The sequence below is a fragment of the Orcinus orca genome, chromosome 16 (assembly GCF_937001465.1).
Source record: "Orcinus orca chromosome 16, mOrcOrc1.1, whole genome shotgun sequence".
NCBI classification, from domain to species: domain Eukaryota; kingdom Metazoa; phylum Chordata; class Mammalia; order Artiodactyla; family Delphinidae; genus Orcinus; species Orcinus orca.
In genome coordinates, this window is record NC_064574.1 from 16,386,077 (window position 1) to 16,401,125 (window position 15,049).

The 15,049-nt window shown below is 50.9% G+C and overlaps 1 protein-coding gene and 1 long non-coding RNA gene across 3 annotated transcripts in view; one reads left to right on the forward strand and one right to left on the reverse strand.

Annotated features, from left to right (window-relative positions):
- Positions 1 to 15,049, forward strand: part of LOC117202487 (uncharacterized) — a 54,135-nt gene that overhangs the window by 9,718 nt on the left and 29,368 nt on the right. The window lies entirely within an intron of this gene.
- Positions 1,606 to 14,476, reverse strand: CCN5 (cellular communication network factor 5). Of its 2 annotated transcripts, none has more exons than XM_033433775.2 (5): positions 14,193 to 14,476; positions 13,951 to 14,042; positions 9,710 to 9,926; positions 4,394 to 4,648; positions 1,606 to 2,607 (listed from the first exon to the last, which is right to left on the reverse strand). In XM_033433775.2, exons 2-5 carry the CDS (start codon positions 14,008 to 14,010, stop codon positions 2,387 to 2,389), a joined length of 753 nt encoding a protein of 250 aa, XP_033289666.1. In that variant the 5' UTR covers positions 14,011 to 14,042; positions 14,193 to 14,476; the 3' UTR covers positions 1,606 to 2,386. The 2 variants fall into 2 exon arrangements, with proteins under 2 accessions (XP_033289666.1, XP_004272934.1); XM_004272886.4 differs by having other exon boundaries at positions 13,951 to 14,064.

Below are 15,049 nucleotides of genomic sequence, written 5' to 3' on the forward strand. Positions count from 1 at the left end.
ATGGCTCTGCTCACAGCTTCTCAGGAGTGAGGTCATGGGCCTTACAGCAAACCTGGCCCAGAGCCCAGCAGCACAACCCTAGGACAACTCATTAATCACTCTGAGTCTCAGTTTACCCACCTCTAAAATGGGAATATCAGCGGCACTTTGTTTTAGGGATGTCTCAAGGGCAACGTGTGATTATGTGGGTAGAGCTCTTTGCAGAGAGAGCCCCCCACGTAGGAATAGTTCAGTGCAAGTTCATTGTTCTCATCCTGGCTCTCAGGATGTTTTCAGAATTGTTCTGGGCAGCGTGTTCAGAGTTTACACTTGCAGGACCAAACCCACCAAAACTCAGCCTGCGAGAGACCACAGACCCAGCCTGGAGAGTCAGATAAACCTGGCTTGGACTAAAATCCCACCCCAACTGCAAACCAGCTTTTGGACAGATCACATTTCCAGATCTAGGCTTCCTCATCTGTGAACTAGAGTTAGTTCTATTTTGTGAAGATTAAATGGCTCCAGTGCTGCCTGTGATTCTCAAATTGGGGTACCCGGAGGAGGTGGTACCTGACCCAAGTACTGGAGGCCACCGTACTGAAGAGCAGGTCATTTACCACCTGTGTGCTGGGAATCGCCCTTCCTGGCTCTGTTTTGTACCTTAGAGCACTGCATTCCTGGCCTCCCAGGTCTTCCCAGTAGGTTTGACCAATGGGAGGCACTTCTGGGAACTGGGGGGTGGGAGAGAGCAGAAGCCAGGATCTGTCTCCCCATCTCCATCTGCCTTTTGTCAGGCACACGGCTGCATCTCCGTGGTGGCCCCTGCTCCCAGCAGACAGCCCTGCTGTGATTCCGTCTTTCATCTTCTGGTCCCAGCTTCTGGGCTCTGCCCTCCCTCTGCCTCTCCACCCCGAGGGCTGGTACTGAGGGAAAGAAGTCATTCAGTAAAGAATACTTACTGTATGACTCTATTTACATGAAGTTCAGGAATAAGCTACATCACCTTTGAGGGCGGAGAGGATGATCCAGCCCGAGAAAACTTCCTTTGATGATGGAAATGTTTTACACCTTGACTGAGGTGTTGGTGTGTGCGTTTGTAAAGACTCATAAAACCATTAAGACCTGTGCCCTGATGGCGCAGTCGTTAAGAATCTGCCTGCCAATGCAGGGGACATGGCTTCGACCCCTGGTCCTGGAAGATCCCACTTGCTGCGGAGCAACTAAGCCCATGTGCCACAACTACTGAGCCTGCACTCTAGAGCCCGTGAGCCACAACTACTGAAGCCTGCACGCCTAGAGCCCTTGCTCCGCAACAAGAGAAGCCACCGCAATGAGAAGCTCGCGCACCGTGACAAAGAGTAGCCCCCGCTTGCCGCAACTAGAGAAAGCCAGCACACAGCAACGAAGACCCAACGCGGCCAAAGATAAAGGTAAAAGACCTGTGCATTTAACTGGGTGTGCCTCATCCCTCAATCAAATTAGTTTAAATAAGAAGAAATCCTGGTAAATACCAAGAGTGTTTTCTAATTTCCTGGTTGGATCCTGATGAAAACACAGTTTTTATTTTTAAACAAACACAGGTAGACCACCAAAGAGGATATAGAATTTGTATGTAGGGATTTTTTTGTCTTTAAACAATAAAACATGAGACATCAAACGGAACTTCACACATGGGTTGGTTTATTTCAGGCCGTGTTCCCCAGTCTCTGGAAGGTACTCTTCATCATCCCCTGCTTCTCTCTAGTCAAAAATGTTTCCGAGCACCGACCCGTATGAAATGTCTGGCTTGGCCTGGTGCATTGCAGAGTCTCAAAAAAGGTTAATTCTTACTAGTACAAGTTGGGTTTAATGGGTCAAGTTAAGGCCTGTTTTCTGACTTTCTTCAAGACAGAGTGATTTCACCTTGTGATTTTTACAAAGAATTCAGCCCCTGGATTCTGCCCATGGTGGGGGGGGAGGGCTTTCTCAGACAGCACAGGCTGGACACATAGGCACATATTCAGGGATATTCTTACATCGCTCCAGGAAAGGAAGCAGGAGATTCAGAACATCTGTGCCCTCTTTAGCATACCCCCAGAAAAATAGCCCATCCAGCCCAGCACCTGCCTCAGTCTAATGATTAAGGGAGAGATGGTGGCCCCATCTCTGGAAAGCTAGCCCGTGCGCATCATTGTAAAGGCTGTGAATGGACCAGAAGAAACCTGGCCATTCTCCCAGGCTGTGAGTTAGAGAAAGGGGGACTAGGGCATGCATCCCGCTGCATCTCAGGGTCCAGGTGGACCAGCTGGCTTGGGAACACTCTCGTCCTCCGGGGCCCGGATGGTGGACCCAAGCTGGACTGTTGCCTGCAGCCCAGGTTGCTTGCTTGGCGGGCGGGTGACACCGAGTGTCCATCCTCAGTCTGGCTCTAAAAGGCACTGTTCCGTGGGCTGCGGCCCCTGGTGGGTGGACAGGGCCCGAGTAGGCAGAGGCGGCGCTGGGTCTCCAGGCGGCAGAAGCGATTCTGGTTGGACACCCGGGTGGCCACGCCCAGCCCACAGGTGGTTGAGCAGGGGCCCCAGGCCGTGCTCCATTCTGGGCAGGAGACGGCAGGGGCTGGGGGAGCGACAAGACCAGAAAACTGGGGTCCTGGGGGAGAGAAAGAGGGGTCAGCACGGCAAGGTTAGGCAGACAAATCTACCCACTGGCTTGCGATGCAATCTTGGTCACGTTGCTTAACCTCCCTGGACCTCAGTTTCTTCCTATGTAAATTTCCTAATAGTTGATGGGTAGGATTGGATGAAATAGTGGAGGTGAAGTGCTTAACACAGGGCCTGGTATTTGTAAGCACTTCATAAATATTGCTTATTAGGCAACTATGATGGCATTGGCCATGATGCCTCCCAGTAAATGGTGAGTTTCTCACTGCTGTATCCTCCACAAGTTCTGTGATAAGTAGCATCTTACAGGAAGGAGGTTGGGGCCCGTGTGTGTGGTGGCACCATGACCTGGAGGTAAGGATGCCGGTGACGGTGAGGCCGTGTCTGGATCAAGGTGGTGGGCTCCCATGGTCTAGCTTTTCCTCCTCCTCCAGTCTTATTCTGTGCTGTTAATATTTTAGTATCCTTCCTGCTGGTCCTTTATAACCAGTGGCTCTTAAATGGGGACAGTTTTGCCCCCTGGAAGATATTTGGTAACCTTTGGAGACATTTTTGTCACAAGTAAGGGTGGGGACTCCTGGAATCCAGCAGAGATGCTGCTACACATCCTACACCGCACGGGACATCCCCTCACAACAAAAAATTCCCTGTTATATACACGTGTGCAGTATCGTACGACGTATATGTGTTCGTATAGCTATAGACGCACACACATGCATACACGCGGCGGAGATCAAATTGCGTATACGGTGTCATATCCTGCTTTTTATACATCAGGCTAACTCCCTGGCATTCTCCTATGTATTTAAACACATGTATCATATTCCATTGTAGGGATAATAACAGCACACACGGAGTGCTGTGTGCCAGGCACGTCATAACTGCTTAGCTTGTATTTACTCATCTAGGCCTCACAACAGCTCTATGAGGTGGGAGCTCTCATTCTCACTTTACCATTGGAGGAACTGAGACACGGAGAAGTTAAGCAACTTCTCACTCAGCTAGGAAGTAGCGGAACTGGGCTTAGAACACAGGCAGACTCCATGCGTCCCCCACCACGCTCTAGCGCCTCTCGTGTGGCGTCATCTTTATGGAACCAATGCCCTCCTTTCGGTTGCCTTCAAAAATTAAATTCATATAATAATAATAATTTTTTAAAAACCCAGTAACATAGCAATAACGTAATCCTATAACTGAAGAGTTTATAGCATGAGGTCACTGTCTTTCCTGCCTACCCCTAGGCCCACATCCCAGAGGCAACCACCTTGCTTCGCTCGGTTTTGAGTTCCTCTTTTGATAAACCCCAATAATAATGTAGTAGTAATATTATATAATATTTAAATTGTATTATATAAATGTTATTAATATGTATCAATATATTATGAGTATAATAATATATATATTATAATAATATAGGTCTATGTTATACCTCTGCTATGAAATGTGAGAATTTGTTTCAAGTGTTCTAACCCTCCTTTCCCCTCCCCCCTCTGCCACCAATTTTTATTTTTAATTGTGTATGATTTAAACTTATATATTTGCACCACCGCCTCCTGTTTTGCCAGTTTTAAAGAGGTCTTGTGACCCTCCACTCCACTTTGCTACAAGTCCCCGTAGCCACTGTCCCCTCCCAGATTTTGTCAGTATAATCTTGGCTTTGATGTGTCCAGGTGTCCTGGCACCTAAGAGGCCCCGCCCATTCCCTCCGCCAGCCCTCCCCACCCTTCCCCACACACACACACCTCCAGGCGGCCCTGGACCAGTCCTGTACTCACCATGGGCTGGGAGGGGCTGGACCCCCAGCCCCCTTCCCTGGTCGCACACCCACTCAGGGCAGCATTTTCCTGGGACCTCCACCTTCTTGGGGTAGGGACAGTCCCAGCTGGGCAGCCGCACGTCCTCGCTGCACAGGGGCACACAGGTGAAGCCGCCGTCCTCACAGCGGCAGCGGATCCTGCAGTGGGGCTGGAAGGTCTCCCCATCCCGGTAGAGGCGGCCGTTCACCTCACAGCTGCCCTCATCTTCTCCCCCTGCAGAGGAGAAACCGGATCTCCATCGGTGACCTCCCAACTTTTCCCTGGGAGGGCTGCACTGGCCACATCCTCCACAGGGTCCTCTCTGCAGAGCTGGATCCCAGTGGATCCCACTGGGGATGCAGTGCCCTTACAGAATCTGAGCGCCGCAGGGGGCTCGAGCCCTGAGATATGCACCCCCGCCCCATTGCCATATTGCCCTGTCGCCCGCAGGAAGACAGCATGCTGCATCCTGGAACAGGCTTTGTGGGAAGACTGGCCTGGTTTCAGCTCTTTTATTAGCTATGGACCTTGCCCAAGTGATGTTACTTCTTTTAGTTTCCTCATCTGCAAAATGGGTTATAATGGTACTTATTTCACAGGGTGTGGTATAGACTAAATGAAATGATATTTGGAATGAATACAACATGAAGGAGACCTTCAATAGATCCTCGCTGCTCTGTTGCTATTATTAGAATAATTATTATATATTAATAATAATCTGTTTTTTAAATATATAAAATATTACCACTATTATATAACACTGAGATTTCATGCCACAAACTTTCCTTGCCCATCTGCTGTATTAGAGTCATCACTGTCAGATCAGGGCTCAACTTGCTGGCTGTGTGACTTTGCGTAAGTGACTTAACTTCTCTGAGTCGCCTTAATAGCAATGATAACAGTAATTCGTACTTTCAGTGAGATGAGATAAAGTGTACACGGCATCTAGCACACGGCTAGGCATAGAGTAGCTATTTAAGAAACACTCTTTGGATGAAGCCCTCAAATATGTGTATTATGGCCTCTTCCTCCATTGGACATGAACCCCTTAAGGGCTGGGGCCAAGAGGGTTCGTCTGGCATCACAGAACCGCAGGAAATGCCCTTCGAATGAGTGCCTGGCACAAGACTCAGCACTTGAGAGACGATGATAAAATAGTTCTGACTCCTTATCATTTGAGAGATATATATCGTGCCCCTCCTGTGTGCCAACCACTGTGTTCCTAGACAGGACTAAGACCCAGTCCTTACTAAGAGGGATTCAAGGGCCAGCGTGGGGGACAGGTGTGAATGTCGCCATCTCCAAGACAGAATAAAGTAAGAGCCCCGGAGAGGTGTATGTGGGCCGCTCAGGAAGTGCAGAGAAGGGACAATTCGGAGGGTTTCCTGGAGATGTGGGTGGCACTGCACCTGGGTATGGGGGAAAGGACTCATGGGAAGCTGGTTTTCCCAGGTCTTCTGAGAAAAACCTCGAATAGATCCATACACATGCAGGAATTTTGGAACCACACAGACCTGGGTTCAAATCCCAGTTCCCTGCTTGCTAGCTGTGGGACCTGGGACAAGTTACTTCACCTCTTTGAGCCTCAGTACCCTGCTCACAAAGCCACTGGAGGATCAAATGAGCTAGTGCACTTAAAGCATTTTGCCCCAAGCCTGGGACCTAGTAGATGCTCACTAAATGGGAATAGGTGATGCTATTCCTCTGGGCAGGACAGGGCCAGTGTCACCCCCATCTCCTTGCTCCTTCCAGGCCACAGCCCTTTGGTTCCAAATCCCTGACCTTTTGGCCTGGACCATGTGGCCACTGGTTTCCAAGAAACCAGAGGGGTAGCTGCACCTTAATCCATAAACCCCAGCCTGGGTCTCCCAGCCAGACTCCTAGGGCTGCAGCCCTGGGGCCTCCTGGTCGCTGGGATGACCTGGTAAACAGAGGGATTATTTAGGAAAGTCAGCTGGAGGGAGCGATAATTTTAGTAAGATTTCCTGGCACCTCTCCTGGGTCCTTCAGCTCAGAGCTAATTGGGAGGTAGGTAATGATCCCCAGGCAGCCACTCTCCACCCCGGGATCTGTGTGAATCCATGTGCGTGGTCCCCGACACCATCAGGCACCTTCAAATGTACTGGATTTGAGATCCCCCCACCCATACACACATACTGCTGCCAAAACCCTACTTCTCCTTCTGGGCCCTCTCCAACGGCCCCCTTGTCCAGAAACTTCCCCCAAATAATTTCAGGGCACAACCTTGTCATCTGGTAATTTCTGCATCCTTCTTTCCCTCTGAGAGTCCCTTGCAGGAGAAGGAACAACAGGGTCTTTTTGTTTTTTGTTTGTTTGTTTTACCTGCAGCCACTTGCACACTGTGTGACCTTAGGCAGGTGACTTAACCTCTCTGAGCCCCAGTTCCCTCATCTGCAAAATAGGGATAATAACAGGACCTCCCTCATTATTAAGGTTAAAATGAAATCATGTGTATAAAGGATGTGTTCACAGTACATGCTCCATAAACAGTGCCTGTTACTGCTAGCCCCACCAGAACTGTTGTTATTATTCATACATTCAACAGTTATTTATTGAGTGCCTACTACGTGCCACACATTGTTCTAGGTATCTTGTGATACAGCAGTGACTGAGACCAGCCCAAATCCTGCCCTCCCTGGAGCTTTCGCTCCAGTGGAAATAAACACAAGAAGCAAGGTGGTGTTTGTGATGTCAGATGGTGATTAGTGCTAGAAAAATAAAGGAGGGCAGGGTTGTAGTTTTTAAATGTGGTGATCAGGAAAGGCCTCACTGAAAAGGCAATATTTGGGTAAAGATGTGAAGGAGGTGAGGGAACTCGCCATGCAGATATCTGGGGGGAAAAGTGCTGGTAGCAGGAAAAGCCAGTGCAAAGGCCCTGAGGTGGGAGCGTGCCTCACCTCAGTATTTAAAGAGCAGCAGGGAGGCCGTTGTGGCTGGAGCAGAGAGCAGGAGGGAGAGAGGGAGTTAGATGTGGTTGTAGAGAAAACAGGAGCAGGATTCTGCAGGGTCTTGTCGCACACTGAGGGGGCTTTGGCTCTTACTCTGAGAAGATGAGAAGCTATTGGAGGCTTTTACGCAGAGGAGGGAAGTGATCTGTGACCTGATTTATGTATTTAAAGGAGCCCTCCGGCTGCTGTGTTGAGAACAGACTAGGGGCCAAGGACAGAAGCAGGGAGACAGTTACGGGGCTTCTGCAAGATCCAGATGAGTGATGAGGGGGCTCAGACCCGGTGGTAGCAGTTGAGGGACTGAGAAATGTTGGATTCTTGAAATATTGTAAAGAATTTGCTGGTGGGTAGTGAGTGGGATGTGAAAAAAAAGAGAGAAGTCAAGAATGACTCCTAAGTTTGAGGCCGAGCCATGGGAGTGATGGAGACGCACTTGGCTGAGCTGCGGAAGATGCGCGTTTAATGCCAGGGAGATCGGGAGCTCGTGCTGGACACACACGCAGCTCGGAGCTGGTCCTCAGTGAAGAGCTGTCCAACTAGTTTGTGAGAGGAGAGATTTGGGGAAGCATGTTCCCTCCAGAGCCAAGACCTAGACTCAGCCTCTGTGAGGTCTTAGCTGGCTCTGGCTCCTCCGTGGCTTCACTAGCTCCCAGCCTCCAAATTTGGTTCCAGTCGTTAAACATTCATGAGTACCACTGTGTCGCCTGACCAGGGCTGGAAGTGGCAGGAAGGAGCAAGGACCAGGTAAATTCTTGGCCTCCAGGTATTTGAAATTTGAATCAAGGTGGAATACAAAAAGCTCCTTAATAAAGTTAGTGACAGTAACAGCCACTATGTACTAAGCATATACTGAGCGTCAGGCGGTAGAGTGATAGAAACGAAGATTGTGGAGCCAGCTCCCTGAATTCAAATCCCAGCTCAGTCACTTCTGAGATGTGTGACCTTGGGCAAGTTACTTAGCCTCTCTGTGCCTCTTTTTTTCCATTTACAAAATGGGGATGACATTAGGACCGACCTCATATGGTTGTTGAGAGATGAAATGAGGTGATATTTGTGAAACTCTTGGTGCCTGGCACATGGTAAATGCTAGGCAGGTGCTCAATAAATAAATTCTGCCAAGTGCTTTCCATGTGTCACGGCCTAGCTGGATAACAGCCTTGTAAGCTAAGTGTTACTTGTCTGATTTTTTCTTTAGATACATTTTTATTAGCAATCATCTGTAAGTTTATAAAACACATCGCCCCTTTCTCATTAGTATACGCCCCTTATCAAAAAAAGTATTTTACAGGGAGTTACTGTTGGTAACTTTATGTCTATAATTTTTGTTTTTTAACAAGGCTTTTCCTGTAGATAGACTTATTCATGGGCTTTTCTTCCTCTCTTTCTCTATCTCTCATTCTTTTTTCTTTTTTAAGTGTTACAGCCATGTAGATGAGAGTGGTAAATTGCTCTACAAGTCTTATTATTTAAAAAGAAAAAAAGGGAACAGAATAGTCCTCACCTCCTCATAGTTCTCTAAAGCAGTGGTTCTCGACTGGGGATGACTTTGCTCCCCGGCGTCTCGTGGGCAGAGACCAGGGATGCTGCTAAAAGTCCTGCACAGAAGAGCAGCCCCACACAGAGAATTATCCAGTCCTAGAGCAAAGTTGAGAACCCCTAATTTAAATCCCCAGAAGGCGCAAGGCCTAGGGTAGTAGAAGATGTAACATGCCCAAGGTCGCCAGCAAATAGCAAACTCGGGATCAGACTGTCCAAGGGCTCCCAATCCCACAAGAGGACAGAACGGAATGTTGCTTTAGAGCCTGCTTGACTCAATTGCCAGCTGTGTAACATTAAGCATGTCCATTAGTATCGCTGAGCCTCAGTTTCCTCATCTATAAAATGGGTCTGAAAGTACTTACCTCATAGGATTATTGTGAGGATTATGTGATTTAGGAGGTAAATGCTTAGCACAGTGCCTGACACAGGTTATGCCCTAAATAGGGAGTTGCCCTTTCATTTTTCCCAAGAGTGTTGTGAGGGTCCTGGGAAGGGATGATGACTTCTGGTTTGAGAAATCTGGGAGGGCTGCTCAGGGGAGGAGGTGTTTGAGCTTGGCTTTGAAAGTCGGCTATGATCTGGACAGACAGGAAGAAGGAGGGTAGGTTGTTTGGGTGGTGGCCATGATGTGAGCAAAGACAAAAGAAAAGAAGAGAGGAGTGAGCTTAGGGAATCCTGTGTCACCAGGTTTGGCTGGGTGAGAGAAGGGCTTCTCTTGGACTCAGGACCTCAAGGCCTTGACTTCCCCCCCAAACACCCCCTCCATCAGTCCCGCAAACCTGCTTACAGAGGCACACGGACCCCCAGCCGCCAGGGCCCGCCCCGAGCTGGCAGACCAGCCCCTGGCTGGGGTCGCAGACGTGGAGATGGTCGCAGGGCTCCCCCAGCCGCCGTGCACATACCCGGCAGCAGTTGCAACCGTCCAACACCAGGGGCACCCCCTGTGGGCATCGGGGTGGGGGCCAGGGACAGGTACACGGTGTTGGGCACAGCTGGGCACACACCTGCAGAGACAGAGACCTCACTCAGCCATGGTCGTTCAAGGTGGATAGTGAGCCCCTCACAACTGACTCCTTCTCTGCCAGTGTAGGGTTCACACCTTGGCCCTGGAGTCACATAGACCTGGCCTTGGACCCCGGCAGCCCCACGGCACTCCCTAAGAGACAGCACGGCACTGTGGTCATGAGCAAGGGCTCTGGACTAGAGTTCCGGAACTAACTCTGCCCCTTATTAGCTGAGCAATCTTGGGGAAGTTACTTATGCTCTCTGAGCTTCAATTTCCTCATCTGTGAAAAGGGGGCAATAATGTTTAACTCGGAGGATTGTTTTGAGGAGTACATGAAATGATGCATGTTAAACCTTTAGCGCATGGCCTGGCGTGCGGTAGACACTCTGTGCATCTGGCTATAATGATCTTTCTTGTGAATTACGATAAAGGGCTTAGGGTCTGCCTTCTAGGAGCTTACAGGAGGGTAAAAGCAACAAAAGGAAGGATTAAAATGACAGGGTGCTGTTCACTTTTTAGCAGGTGGACAGTGGGTATTTATCTTGAGGGCTGAATAAATCAAACAGTATCATGGGTGTTTTTTGATCTTTGGAACAATCTAGAATATGTTTCTGGATGAGCATCCAGTCATCCAGGAAACCTGGTAAAATACCGACCCTGAGGCCTCCTCTGGGACTTACCAAATCAGAACTTCCAGAGGCTGAGCCCTCAGATCTGTTCCTAACAGGGGCTTCTGATGCCCAGCTAGGTTACTGGCACCTCTGCTCCAGTCTGAATCCCTCCCCCTGCCATGTAAAGATGGGGGAACTGAGCTCCAGGTAGAGGAAGGGACAAAGTCCTAGTGGGTTAGCTGCAGGGCTGGGAGGCTGCTTCCTCATTGGGGATCCAGGAACCCAGATTTGGGATAGATATTTCCTGTAATAGGGAAAAGCCTTAGGAACTCACCCCCAGGGACAGGCTCAAGGTATCAGTCCAGGTGTCCTGACTGCCCCTCCTCACTCAGGACAGTGACACAACCAAACCAGAAACCAGATGCCCTGGGCTCCCCACATGTCCATTGGAAGGTAGGGACCAAGGACCATGCGTAATTCAAGATGTTACCAGTGGCCCCATCTAGGGATCCTTGGAGGACTGGAGGGTTTTATGCAGACGATGGAAGACTTGCAGTTTAGGAAGATGAAATGAATGACCTCCTATGTCCTGTGTGGCCCCAAAGCAGGCAATGACCCCTTTGCCCTAATCCTCACCTTTCCCACCCCTAGGACTCCCTATCCTGCAAACCTCTGCAGTTCCCAGGCGGACCACTAGGGGCTGCCCCAAATTGGCAAACCAGCCTCCGGTGGGGGTCGCAGACCAGGGGGCACTCACAGGGCCCCCATCTAAGATGGCACTGGTAATAATAGATGCAAGTGTACAGCTCTGTGCCTGGAACCTCACGAAGAGCGAGTTTCCACTCCCACAGGCATTTCAAGCAGGAGACCAAGTGATAACCAGATTCTAGAGAAGATGGTCTAGCCTCACCCCTCAGAGTGTGGTCTGGACCAGCAGCAGCTCCATCACCTGGAAGCTTGTTAGAAATGCAGCATCTAGGGCCCTTCTTTATGAATCTAAATCTGCATCTTAATAAATTCAGAGATGATTCACGTGCAATTGAGCTGAGAAAATATCGGCTGGACTTTGGGCATCCCTTCCAAACCAGAGGTTGAGCTCTCTTGGTTGGTGGGAAGTGGGGGACCTTTGACCACAACTGACTCTTGGGTCCCTCCCTCCTGAAAGCGGGGATGCCGGGAGATAAGCCTTCTGCTTTGCACCTGGGGTCTCACTTTGGGCTCTCTCTACGGGAGAGCTTGACAGGGGCCGGATCTGCAGGTCCTGACGTGCCCAGGAGGGGCCACTGATAACCCCGATGATTATGGCTGACATTCACCATGGGCACACCGAGTGCCGAGCATTTAATGTGCTAATTTAACCCTCCAGTGTGAGGTACCAGCATTATGCCCATTTTAATTCTTTTTTTTTTTTTTTGGCTGCACTGTGAGGCATGCAGCATCTTAGTCCCCCGACCACGGATCGAACCTGGGTCCCCTGCAGTGGAAGCATGGAGTCCTGACCACTGGACTGCCAGGGAAGTTAAGCATTATGCCCATTTTAAAGACGAGGAAACTGAAGCTTAAAGCAGTGTAGTGGTATCACCAGTAAGCGGTAGAGCCAGGATCAGAATCCAGGTTCATGTGAATCCAAGGCCCAGTCTCTTAATTGCCACACCTACCTCTTGTCCCCTAGTGGCTCTGATGCCACTTAGCCTCTGCCTCGATTTACCCATCTGTTCAAGAGAGATATCAGGGAGGGTGTTTCAGCATAGCCAAGAAGAGATAGGTCCTCTCTGGTATCCTTCTATCTCCGTGCCCTTTCTAACCACCCCATCCCGACATTCAAGTTGCCCCATCACACACTTGGTTTCCCCAGACCCTTGCTGTGGTCCCCAGGAGGCAAGAGCCCTGGACAGGGAATCATCTGGGCAAGAGGTGAACTCCAAGTTCTACCACTGACTTGCTGTGTGACCTTGGATACTTCACTGAACTGTTCCGTGGGGAGGGAGCTGTTTCCTCCTCAGTAAAATGGGGTGGAGACCACCTGTCCTGGAGTTGTGACAAGGATTTAATGAGGTCACCGCCAGCTCTAGGTCAACGTGACTTGGCTTGTTTCCAGGTCTCTACCGCCTGCCCCTGTCCGCAGGCCTGAGCCCTGCCTGCAAGGCTTGGAATTCTCTCTCTGCGGATTGTTGCGGCTTTCATGTGTGTGATGACTAAGTTCCTGTGTTCTGTGTGGGATGCTGCCTGGCTCCCTGGAGCCTGGGAAGAATGGAGGGCTGGGGGAGGTGAACGGTGAGTCTAGGACAGCTTCATTTTGGTCTTTCCTTTAATCCTAAGCCTAGAACCCCAAGTCCCCTGCTCCGGCTACCCACGCTACCCTCCCTGGAATCATGTCCTGCACACCCCCTTTGGAAGAGCAAACAGCAGGATTAGGATGCCAGTAGGGTTCTCAGCCTTCCCCCAACCACTGCTTGGACCCAGGATAGAGAAAAGTTCCTGCCTGTGATCCTCCAAGGAGCACGAAAATACAGTGAGGTCGTGGCTTGTGGGGGGCCGATACCCATGACGCCGGGAGCCTGACATTTGCTAAGGTGATGGCAGGCTCAGCAACCGTGGCCTTGGTCCAGGTTGGGGGTGGAGAGACACAGACTGCAGTCCCCCCTGCCTCACAGCCAGGCCTATCCTGGGTTCTACCTCCTCTATTGCTCTGATGCTGTGTGGTTTTGAGCAAGTTGCCTACCCTCTCGGAGACTCGCTTGACTGAAAACAGGGGATAATAATTCCTTATGGGGTTAGTGGTCATGGTAGGCAAGGTGGATGTTCCACAAGCCCTTTGAAAATATCGCAGGAGAGAAGGTCATTATTCCATGGAGCTGTCTCCTTATCCCCCTCCAGCTAGGGTCAGCAGGCCACTCACTGCCTGAGGGCCCGGCAGCATTAATGCCCCTGTGGTATGAACATGCCAATCAGCTATGCACCAACGTCCATTCAAATCCTGGCTCACAGGCAAAGCAGGCCACGTCTTGAGTCTCCCCATCTATAATGAGGAGACCCACTTCTGTCTGTAGAGGAGCTATGGGGATTGGTAATCATCATAAAAGTCCTCTCTTAAACATTTGCCATGTTCCGGGTCCTGTGCTAAGCACTGTAGATGAACTATGATAAATGATCTTCACAGAGGCCCCATGAACATTATACCCATTCAACTGAGGAAGCAGCTGAGGCTCAGAGAGGGAAAGAGATTTGCCTGGGGTCACACAGCAGAGCTGGCCAGGGGCAGCTGTCTGGGCATCAGGGAGGGAAGCTGAGCTGAGCCCCACACAGGAGGCCTGCAGGAATTCTCCCAGGGGGTCCCTGGCTGTGATTTAACACCTTCCCCACCACACCAAGGAAGCCAGCAGTACATTTTGGGGCCTGGGGCCCCCTTACCTTGGAGAAGAGGCAGAGGAGGGAGAAGGCCAGGAGGTGGGTCTGTGGTGTGCCTCTCATGTCACTGTGTCCCCACGGAGCCAGCTTTGAGTCTGGGAGGCAGGACCTGTAAGTCTTTATGTTCCAGCAGCTGTGAGGTCACTCCCAGGCATGCACACACACACACACGCACACACACATGCTGGCCTTTGTAGCCCTTGTTTCTCTCCCATTCTCATCTTCCCACTGATGAGCCCATTTACCTGAAGGTGAGACTGTGGAGGCCACCTGGGGGGTGCTTGCCAGTGTGTGTGTGTGTGTGTGTGTGTGTGTGTGTGTGTGTGTGTGTGAAAGCCAGAGCCAGTGCCAGTGCCAAGAGCTTGTGACAGGCTGGCAGGGGCCTCTCTAGCTCCTCCCAGCCCAAGAGGGGCCTCTCTAGCTGCAACCCAGCCCCAGCCCCCCTGCCTGACCCCAGGGACGGGGGGCTGTTGATCCAGGAAGTGCTCAGCAGACACCCCCTTTGCAAAGCTGACCCGAGTCCTTCTAAGCCTCGTGGCCTGGACTCCGGGCGGCCTTGGCGGGCCTGCGGTTTCTGGCAGAAAGATTGGCAGCCATCCAGAGGCGGGTGTGACCCAGAGCAAAACTTCCCTGGGAGGCCTGTTTGCTTTTGGCGACAAGGGGCCTCCCCACGGCCTGCTTGTTGGGCTCTGGAAGGTGGCCCGTGGTGGATGAGCCCGTGCAGGCTGGACCTAGTGTGTGCCCGTTCTTGCTGGGCCCTGCTAGGTGATCTGGAAGAACCAGATCCATTTTGCTGAATTCAGCCAGCTCTGAGGCCCCCACTGTTGCGTCTCCAGCCCCTGCAGAGGGGGCAAACCCAGAGGGGGAAGGGACAGTGGGAGAGCAGGTGGACTTTCTGGGAATATCGAGGAGGGGTCCTGTTCAGACCGAGGGTAAGGGACAGATCTCTGGAGGAGGAACCAAGGCGAAAAGGTGTTAGAGAGGGCAGAACATTCCAGACAGAGGGAACAGCATGTACAGATGCCTAGAGGCGGGGGAGAGCATGAGAGCAGTGCCTGTTCTGGGAGACAAAGATGCCTGATGTGTCTGGAGCTGACAGTGA

Excerpts from the sequence above, each read along its gene's own strand:
- CCN5 (XM_033433775.2), bottom strand. The coding sequence starts at position 14,010 with ATGAGAGGCACACCACAGACCCACCTCCTGGCCTTCTCCCTCCTCTGC. Across the intron at positions 4,649-9,709 it reads CTGGGGGTCCGTGTGCCTCT|GGGGAGAAGATGAGGGCAGC; the intron begins GTAAGCAGGTTT and ends TCTCCTCTGCAG. Across the intron at positions 2,608-4,393 it reads CCAGCCCCTCCCAGCCCATG|GACCCCAGTTTTCTGGTCTT; the intron begins GTGAGTACAGGA and ends TCTCTCCCCCAG.